Source organism: Quercus lobata, chromosome 2 (assembly GCF_001633185.2).
Source record: "Quercus lobata isolate SW786 chromosome 2, ValleyOak3.0 Primary Assembly, whole genome shotgun sequence".
In the NCBI taxonomy this organism is placed as follows: domain Eukaryota; kingdom Viridiplantae; phylum Streptophyta; class Magnoliopsida; order Fagales; family Fagaceae; genus Quercus; species Quercus lobata.
This window is the reverse complement of record NC_044905.1, coordinates 60,990,539-61,001,540: the sequence shown is the minus strand read 5'-3', so window position 1 is coordinate 61,001,540 and position 11,002 is coordinate 60,990,539. Positions and strand designations below refer to the sequence as shown.

Genomic DNA, 11,002 nt, shown 5'->3' with positions numbered 1-11,002 from the left:
TTAAGTGGCATCACCAATCATATTCTTTTCACTTCAGTTTGTAAGAATTTTGTAATAAAGTTTATAATTTTATAATAACTTTGGCTTTTCCTTTCCCAAATACAACTATACTTTAATCAATTTTCAACCAAAAAAAACGCTAGATCCAAACCGACCCTAAGTAGGAAAGAATATTGATTGGGTCACCGGCTGATTTGGACCATATGTTTTTCTAATGAGCACACTTAGAGTTAAAAGAAAAACAAATGAGATTGGTGAAGAGTAAAACCAAAACATTTAACTAGTATCAATGAATTATAAACTTGTCCAATCAAAAATTTAGGGTAAGTTATATTGAAGAAGTTCTGTTATAGTTACCTAATAATGAAGGGTTTTACTAATGTATGCCCTTAGGGCATATATATAGTAAACTATTTTAGGAAAATTTTTATGGGAAAACGAAAATGTGATTAATTTTTTTAACAGTTTTTTCAATTTTTCATAAAAAATTTCATAAATTGATGGTTAATGTGTGTCCTAAAAGTATACATTAACCGGACCCATTAACAAAAGGAGGTCAATAAAATGTTAAAAGGCATTGCTTATCTTTTTGAAGTTTAAATGGATGTTTGTGTATGGCCAAATAAAAAAGTAGGTTGTTTGTTGAATTTAGAATTTATTAATATTATCATGATCATTATTAATATCGTTATTAGGCCATAATTGGAGATTTCAAGCATGGGCGGGCGTGGATTATTATTGTTTGATCACTGTATCGGGTCCAACTAATGATGTTGATACCTATAATATCCATTATTATTATTGTATAGGTTAAAGGGGCAAACTAGACTTGGGTTCCTTTCCAACCTATTTGCTGGAAATGCAAGGAACAAAAGGAAAGAAAGGCAAAAAGTAGATTCCCACTTCACATGTTATGTTAAAGCAACGCTTTAGTTTGTCTTGGCTTGGTTTGTGTTTATGGACCAACTGGTCTGATTTTCTAGCACTTGATGATTACCTTAAGGAAAAAGTTAACGAAGGCTCTAAGTGTAGTTGTTTAGTAAATTATTTTGAGAAAATTTTTATAGGAAAAAAAAACAATTCATATTTTTATAGTTTTTTTATTTCTTATAAAAATGGTATAAAAACTTATACAAAATAGTTTATTAATAATTGCTCTAACGCTCTGTTTGTTTCAGCATTAACATTTTCTGGAAAATGGTTCATTTTTTAGAGAGTATTTTTTAGAAAATTATCTCATTTTTTGGTGTTTGGTAACAATCTTGAAAATAGACTTGAGAACGTTTCTTGGTGTTTGGTATCCACAATTTTTATAACATTTCTTGTATAATTTAAAATATGTATAATATGTGTATTGTGTAAACCCACCTAATGTAATCTGTGGGGTCCAATAATTTGTGGCCCTGGTCCATTTTTACATTGGGGCCCAAGGCCCGAGCCGAGGAAGGGTATAGCCGAGAATAGGTAATAAAAGTCCAAATAGTCTTGAGACACAGCCAAGGATGATTCTGTCCTCGGCCTATCCGAGGTCCCCCTGGAAGGAAGGGCAAAAACGGTCTAGGAATAGTTTGGGAAAAAATCTAAAATATCTATGTCAATAGAAGATGAGACGCTGGATAGTATAATGACCAAGGACAAAGGGAAGACTGCCATTATTACCATTCAAAACTCTGCACCTGACAGAGCCATACTTTTCAACTTTTTCAACCACCCCCAACCACTCTGGGTATGAGCTGATGAGACAAGTATTAGTCCTGGAGAGTCGAACCTACACGTGGACGTTGGATGAGGAATACAAGCCAATATAAAAGGGGAAGTAAGCAGTCCAAAGAAGGGGCTGGGAAAAATGGCCAAAACCAGAGCCTCCCAGCCTGCCTCCAGGAGAAAGACTCCTAGAGCGAACACAATTTAATTATGTATGAACACCACAGAATACCACTGTCTTGTGACCAAGACTTAGCATTTCAAACTCACGCTCTATAAGTGATATTGTTTGGGCCTTTTTACGTGGGAACCCAATGTTGTTATGGGTCGTTACAAATCGTGTCCTTACATAATCAATATAAATAAATAATAAAAAAACCAAGAAGAATTTTGTTTTCAAACTAAAATTTTGATAATGGATACAATCAAAATTAGCTGTCCAATTTTCATGATCTCAAATACTCATTTTGTTCATGTATATGAACATTATTTTTGATAAGTAATGTAAGAAATTTTGTTAGAAAAAAACCAACCAAGTACACTGGAAGTGTACTATAGTGACACAAATCAAGAGCAATATATATAACCATTAAACCCATAAGTTTCATTTTAAATAGTTCAAAATGCCACATAAGCCAAATAGTCTGATAAATACCAAAAATTGTTATAGAACTTTTGACAGATTTGTGAAGAGGGAAAAAAAAAAAACCTTATTAAAAAATGGTGTTATTGAGGGGAGAAGAAATAGGGAGAAAAAAGAAGAAGAGAGGCAGATAGAGAGAGCAATCTGTGGGAAGAGAAGAGGCCAGAGGGGGTGATAGTGAGGGTGTGAGAAGAGAGAAAAAAACAAAGGGAAGATAAGAAATGAGAGAATTTATTGTGAGAAAGGCTAAATGAGCGAAAAAAAATATTGTTTCCTGAGTCAGAATAAGATAATATTTATAGAAATTATACGCCGCATGAGAGAGAGATTGTTTTCCAATTTTTCTTTTTGGGAAAACAACCTATAGAAAAATAAGTCTTATTTTTATAAGAGTTTTCCGTTAACTAAAGATAGTTTTCTGTTGATCAAATTTTTTTTATGTTACCAAATACTAAAAAATGTGGAAAACTATCTTTATAGAAGGTTTTCCAATGAAACAAACAGAGCATAAGGGCACAACGGAAAATTCTTAGGTACTTTCGGGGTACAGAGAAATGATGTTTCCTCCCCTTTCATTCACAATAGACCTCATCATAAATATAATGAATAGACCTTATCATGAATGTGAGAGAAGAGAATACCATTTTTAATGCCCCGAAAATAAAATTACTCACCTTTAATATGACCCTAATTTAAAACAAAGCACATTTAGTTTGATAATTAATAAAGATTGAAGCCTTGTACTTTTTTCTTTTTTTTTTTGTGATTGAAAAATTAATAATTTCAAATTATAATTGATTCAAAATATTAACATTTACCCAAAAGAAAAATAGAAAACCCTCTGTACATATGCTCAAAAGTTAGGATTTGTTTGATCATGTGGATTCGAGCCTAGTATTTTTAGCTGCATTGGCGGCCGGTGGGAATATATTTCATTGACCATAAATGGTCTTGATTATAACCAACAGTCACCGATATTCATCTTTACTTCATTTATTACTGTTTTTAGCCAAGCCCCAAGTCTGATATTGAAGACCATCAACAACAAAAAAAAAAAAAAAAAAAAAAAAAAAAAAAAAAAATCTGATATTGAAGAAAACAGTATGCTATTAAGGCTTTCAATTTATTGAAACAAAAAAGTTCTTCCGTCTAAATTGACTCCACATATCCTTTTTTTTTTTTTTTTTGCCATTGAAAAAAGATTCTAAAAGAATTTGAATGGCGGACCTCCCATCATCATGTACCAAAAGAGTTACACATAACTTTAAAAATAGTAGTATTGTTTGCTTACTCTTATTAGTTGTCAATAAGTTTGGGTTCATAAATTTTTTATTTTTTATAGAAAAATATTGATATATATATGTAACGGTATCAATATTAGAACCAAGTGAAAGTATTTCGGTTTCAATTACAACTTTTTTTTAAAAAAAGTAAACCATAGAATTATATTCGGTTTCAATTACAACTTTTTTTTTTTTTGGAGTAACTCATAGAATCAAGATTGTCAAAATCGGGATCTTACATAGGATCGCAGAAGGTAGGTAGGATCATAAATTATAGGATCGAATCGTGGATCGTGGATCGTAAGATCTTACTTATTTTCAAATTTGAAGCAAAAAACACATTGATAGTGACTTTGTATATTGAATAATCACGTAAATTATGAATCTTTCATAAAAAAAAATAAAGATTTTGATCATATGATGTAATTTGCATGTTCTACATCGCTACGTCTATACTAATAAAAAAAAATTTAAGTTTTAATTAGTGGCGGCTCCAGAAATTTTGTTTAGGGGGTTCATTAATTTTTTTTTTAATAAAAAGAGATCTTAAATATATCGACAAATAATAATAATAATAATAATAATATGTGAAGTTTTATAATTTTATTCTACAAGTTTTCAAATTTTGAATGTTACATGATAGTTCATTACGAGTATCTATTGCCAATGTGGATAGTTATGAGCCTATGACTATTTTATTTTGTTAAGTTTGTCTTACATTTTTTTTTTTTATACAATTGTTATTATCTATTTGACTTTGTTTTTATAAAAATGTTTTAGACTAAATGACTAATCTCAACTCATTAGCTCCGTATTTGTTATTAACACACACAATCACACTCATTCATATATAAAATTATACATTATGTGTCTACTTAACCAATCAAATGCTTGAATGATCACTAACTTTACAATTTTTTTTCTTGAATTTTACTTACTTTATAACAAAAAAGTTATTATAATATGATAACAATACACACACATGTAAAAAAACCCTCTCTATTATAAAGTTGTATTATATTTATATTGTACACACAAACAACCACATACATCATAATTTACACAAATAACATTATAAGAAAAAGTAATGTACACAATTTATATTAGACACACTCACACACATAATATAGATTTATAAAAAAAGAATTACACTTACAATTCATAAACACGTACTCTTTACTCTTAGAGTAAAAAATACTTGTAATAAAGGTGTGCAAGATTTAAGTCAGGATGTGCAAAAAAAAAATTTAAGAATAAATTAAAGTATTAAACTAACAAAAAAAATATTTTACATATATAATTTTTTTTTGTTAGTCAGGGGGTTTTATTTGAACCCCGTAATTAAGCTATAGCGCCGCCCCTGGTTTTAATGCAATGTATTTAATTCAGTGAATGTTTAATTAGAAACCAACCCAGTACCAAATACTAGCACACTTTTTCCTTTAGCAATAGCTCTTTAACCCTCATCATCACCTAACATTGATAACCAAATGATATAATAGTGATCACACATTCACATTATACACATGTAACTTTTATTTATTTTAAAAAAAAAAAATCTATAAAGGAAGGGATTACAATTGTTAACCAATCTATAAAAAAATCTATACCATCATCTTCTGGTCGACACCCTTTGCTAACCACTCATCATCCGAAGACAAGTTCTTCAAACCAATTTCTTCTTTTGCACTTGATGGTTTATGTATTTTTCTCTTTTATCTTCAAGTTTTACATAACAAATACCAACTCATTTATTTTTATTTTTTATTTTTTTTGGTTTAAGCAATTTTCTTCTTTTCAAGTGTACTTAAAGTTGTACCAATTTTAATAGAGAATTCTCAACTGGGGGATAATATACCAAAGTCATTTGGTCTTACTATTCCAAATGTACTCCAATTACTTTCACAACCTGAAGAGCTATATGTTAAACTCAATATTCTTATAGCACAAAATTTCAATTAAAAAAAGTTATCTCAATATGAGTCCCACCACTTAGTTGATACATTTATGAAGTACAATGTCTTAGTCTTGAGATTACAAATACAACTTATAAAGATGAAATTATAAAAATAAAAAATAAAATAAAACTGATTTTTATGTTTTGGTAGGATTGGTAGGATCCCAAATGATTCTACGATTCTATACGATCTTACATGCGATCCTACAATTTTTACGATTCTTATGTGATTCTAAATGTTTTGATGAGGTGGGATCGTAAAATCGTGCGATCTTACGATCTAGATCGCAATTTTGACAACCATGCATAGAATTATATTAAACTAGGAAAGTGTATTTGGCCAAAGTCTCTCATAATACATACCAACAACATCAAAATACAAAGGAAGATTAATGTTAGTAGATGGGCAATTAAAAGTCATAAAATCTTGATGTTGTGTTACTCCACTCCTTTCGAGCTTGTCAACAAATTAACTGGCTTCTCTAAAACAGTGATTGACCTTCACTCTCAAGATACGCTCCAATAGGTTCTTGCTATCAAAACTTAGTATAAAGTGAGACGATACTTACTAAACTTCCATTCTACAACAACTTTAGCATCCAACTCAACTTCCACCGCTAGTAGGTTCTTCTTAATGCACAACCTTAACCCATCTCTTAAAGCCCATAGTTTCACTTCTAAACCATTAACAATTCCTATAACTTTGGCGAACCCCAAAATTCAAAAGTCATTATAATCACGTATGATTCCTCCTCCTCCTGTCCTTCCTAGGTTTCCAAGCGTAGGTATTCAACTTATACCAATTATCTTTAGGCTTTCTCAACTTTTTTTTTTTTTTTTGAGAGAAAAAAAAAGGGACTCGCGTGTGTCAATCATTGTTCCACGCCCCACGGAACAGTTGGGTAAGCCCATGGCTACCACCAGCTCGAACTGGAGCTCGGAAACTCTGAACCCAGACACACCCCAGGCTCTATTGGTTTCTGGGACTTCTAGAAATTACAATTACAGTCCTCGTGAGAACTCGAACCTGAAATGTGGTGAAACCTCAGTAGTCACCTACCAATTCTACCACACCTGCTGGTGGTAGACTTTCTCAACTGATCACCTTAATAAATGGTAAAAATTACAATGAAAAAAGTTATGTCCGTAACAATGATTGTTTAGTCTTTTGTATCCATCTTTTGCAACAACCAAATTTATTGTAAAAATAAATTCAGTAGGCAGTAGTCAGTACAACAATGTAATTTGAGAGAACACCCACAAGTTCCATAAAGAGAGATCATGCTCTAAACTCTTAAGAGTATAATATGGATGAGTGGCTTGATAGTACAGGGACCAATTTGTAGATGAAAGTAATACGGCCTCACCCATCATTATTCAAAATCTAAATCAGAAACGAGCTATTTCCAGCAATCACTCATGTGGGCCATTCTCCAAAGATCAGGAAATTAGGTTGCCGAATGATGGGGTCCACAAAAAAAGACATGTACTCAATCAGAGAAAGAGAGAGATGCTAGGGGGAATCATCAAGTTGAAGGTAGTCATAAAGGATATTTATTGCATAAAGAGAATAAAAAGGAGCTTAAAAAAAAGAAAAAATTGTATAAAGTTAAAAAGAAAAAGAACCTATGTAGAGGAAGAGATAAGCATGGAGAAGTTCAGTTCCATCTCCAAAAAGAACCTTTGGGTCCCTTTGTCATGTTGTTGGGGGTCACTGTTTATACATATCTGTCTGTCTCTAGGTACTGTAGTGCTTTGTTTTAGACTACCCATAGAATACTTTTATTTCCCTAGCAATACCATCCCAGAGATTGTGATTGGTTGGAACAAAAATAAAATATTGGTCAAAAAGCTCATCATCTCTTATCTGAGATTCTGTTCCTGTGGTGGTGTGTGATTGGGAACTAAAAAGATTATCTAAAGCTGCTTTCTTTCAATTTTTTCAGAGCATCTTCACAGAGATGTATGCATGTTCACTTCTCCACATACAAATTTGAACAGAAAATCATGAACAGTGTGGCTTCTTTGGCAAAGAGAAGTAAAGAAGAAAAAAGAGCTTTGCTAACTAAGGTAGAGATCATGACTGAGAACAGTATCTGAATCCTCTCCATTTCAGTTCTCAGCTAAGGACTAAAAAAGACACTTGCTAATTGGGAGGAGGTTCAAAAGGGGGATAAAGGGTATTATTATGGATGAGTCTTTGTCAAAAGTAGGTGATGATATTACAGGAAAAAGAGATGATACAGCAAATTTATAAAGACCCATATTAGATTTCACCCTTTTTGACGAACAGAAAAAGTTAATAGAAGCCAAAAGCTCTTAAATCTTTTTAGATGAAAACAAGAAATTGTACATGTGTTCAAAAAAATAAGATTACACAAGTAAAAGATTATCTCTCTATTAAATCCCTGAGTTGGAAAAAAAAAAATGGAAGACTGGGGAGGGGAAGAAGAAAGAAAAAGGTTGGAACCAACAAAAAATAAAAAATAAATAAAAAAAATACAAAGAAAAGCTTTGTTACCCATTATCAAGAATAGGACCAGAACAAGAAAGTAGAAGGCATAAACATGCTTAATTTCTCTTTTCAATTAGATCCACAGTTACATAGAGTTACAATGAGGCCAAGTAGAACTTCTGGAAAATTATTTTCATTTTTCTCTTAAGAAATGTAAGAAGTAAGTGAAGAACTAGAGAAAGTTCACTGATACAGGAGAGTTACAGAATAATCTAATCATGCTCTACCACCTCAACACAAATTGTGAAATTCTTGTTTCCCACCATGCAAAAGAATTAAGAACAGCAATTCTCTATGCAGGCCTATTTCGCTTGTGGCCAGCTTTGCCATCTGATTTCAAAGCCCCACTAGAGTCCCCCTCAGAAGAAGCATCCATGGATTTGGTAAAGGAAGTGGAAAGATCTGCATAGAGGTCAACCACCCTCCTGATATTGTTGTTGAGCTCTCTGATCAGACCCACATTCCTGCTGAGGTTGTCAGGGATCTTGGATTCATGGTTCTGGTTTATCTCATTGATGAGCAGCCTATTCTGATCCAAGATGTCCTGGACTTGACCAAAGTTCTTCTGAAATGTCTGCAAGATCTTGCCATCAATCTGGGTGCCATTACCAAGTCCTGAATATGTGTCACCCTCCATTCTCTTTTACAGTCAAAATTCTATCAAATCAAAACCAGTCCTGCATCCACAAACAAAAAGAAGAAGAAGATGATGATGACGACGACCATAGAAGGAACAAAAGCTGAGACAGACTTTTGTTAAATAACTTAAAATTCATTTCTATAAATACCCATAATCATATCTTCTTACCTGTTCATGCTTACACAGTCACACAAAGTCACAAACTAAAAACCACAGACAAAACATGGGAAGGTTTGGAATTTTTTATACACATTATGTTGCACATAAGACAAGGTCTGTGGTAGAAATCATGACCTCCATGGGTAGTTTTCTTTACAAGGGGATCAGATAACCAACTTGAATTATTATTGTTATTATTATTATTATTATTTATGATGAGATGTGGAAAAAGCAGATCCCATTTCCATAAAAGGGAACCTTTTTTAATGTACTCAGAAAATACCCACCTAAAGCTCAGAGCCCCAAAGAAGAATCTCTAAGACCCCCAAAAAAAAAAAAAAAATCCAGTCAATGATGCAGAGAAGATGAGGCCATGAAGGAGGTACTGCTGCACAGACAGCATTATTAATCTTTACAAGCAAAATTCCAAAAACACAGAAAATAACATTCAAAAACCCCCCATTAAACAAAAAAAAAAAATCCAAAATATTGAAAATGAAATAAAAGTTATTAAAAAAAACCATTTAAATAATCCAAATGGGTATTACTTGAAATTCAGGAATACCAGAAGACAAGGACCAGAGTGGGAATTCAAACATTCAAACCGTACAAGAAACCTTGCAGGCTCAGAAGCATAAATTCCAGAAGTAGTAAAACAATTACTCCCCCCCCACCCCAAAAAAAAAAACCCATATTATAATGCTCACAAACAATGAAAACAAAAAATTCCCACATCCACTAACACTGAGAAAAATCTTAAAACAAAAAATAAAATCAAAATCATAATATATAATACGTACAGAATTCATAAATATCTTTACCAAAAGACTGAAAAAAAAAAAAAAAAAAAGCTGATAAGATCAATGCTTTTAGCAAAAGAAAATTAACCAACTAATCAATTCAGAAACTTGAAAGAATCCCGAATAAAAACAAAGAAAGTGAGCAAAAAAAAAATAAAGACTTTTATTTTTTCGTATTTAATTCCAACATGCTTTCTAAAACTGTATTTTTAAAATATATATTAATATTTCGTACCTTGAAAATCTGAAACATTATATTCTGGGAGAAGACACAGATTGAAAGAAGGAGACGAGGGATTCCCGAGGAGAAGTGAGACAAGATCGCCGATTCAATCGAATCTCCGGAACAAAAGCCCCTCTGAAGTCTGAGAAAATTGAGAGAGAGAGAGAGAGGTTTTAGAGAGAGAAAGAGAGAGTTTTAGAGGGAGAGAGAATATGTAGATTTGACAGTCACGCTCGGACCCCTCTGTGTCTAAATATTTTAGCTCTATTCTATAGTCTATATCCATCTGTTTATTTCGTAATTATTAATGTTTTTGTTTTTTTTTTTTTTTGTGTTTTTTTATTTACAATTGTTTTTTTGATTGATTCAGTGGGGAAACTGCTTGTGTCTTTTACTCAGATCCAAAGCATGACTTCTCAAGCTGTTTTGATGTCTAGGCACGTGGCATTTGATTTGTGATGTAGTTTCCATCATGACCAAAGGGCCCCACTTTCCGGGATTTCTTGACAATGTTAAAATAAACTGTATGAAAAGGTTTCCTTCTCATCCACAATTTGCTTCTATTGGATTTTTTTGTGTTAATCTTTTATGTGAAAGCTTTGATCTTGCTGTCATAATGGGGGGAAGAATGACCTATTGTACATTAATTATGCTTAATTAAAATATGTACTTTCTTCCAAAAAATGGTTTTTATTAAAATATTTGAGAAAGCCTTGGATTACAACCAAATTTTACTAACATTTTTATTAATACTTTTGTTTGAAGCTGTGGTGAGTTTCATTATAAATTTTTTTTAGTTAATTTTATTTATGTTTAATAAAAGAGTCTAGAGACGCTATAAAATAATTTTACAATATTTTCATAACATATTTTATATGTTCAAATTGTTGTCATGTTGGTAGGTGAGAAGAAAGTTCATCCAATTTTAACAAATGGTTATTACACATTGAATAATTAAAATCACTTCTATCATGCTATATTTTCACTCTTACTTTGCCCTTGGGTTAGCCTATTTGTTTTGGATTGGCCTATTTGTTTTATAATTTAGATATAATTTCTTAAGTGATTAATTAATTAA

General features: G+C 31.9%; 1 protein-coding gene across 1 annotated transcript; it reads right to left on the bottom strand.

Moving 5' to 3' along the window:
* Positions 1-8,136: 8,136 nt before the first annotated feature.
* LOC115976032 (protein ELF4-LIKE 4-like) lies at positions 8,137-10,180 on the bottom strand. The gene is made up of 2 exons (XM_031097104.1): positions 9,937-10,180; positions 8,137-8,779 (listed from the first exon to the last, which is right to left on the bottom strand). Exon 2 carries the CDS (start codon positions 8,737-8,739, stop codon positions 8,395-8,397), a length of 345 nt encoding a protein of 114 aa, XP_030952964.1. The 5' UTR covers positions 8,740-8,779; positions 9,937-10,180; the 3' UTR covers positions 8,137-8,394.
* Positions 10,181-11,002: the final 822 nt, after the last annotated feature.

What these genes read in the sequence shown, in the direction of transcription:
- LOC115976032 (XM_031097104.1), bottom strand. Translation starts at nt 8,739, where the DNA reads ATGGAGGGTGACACATATTCAGGACTTGGTAATGGCACCCAGATTGAT.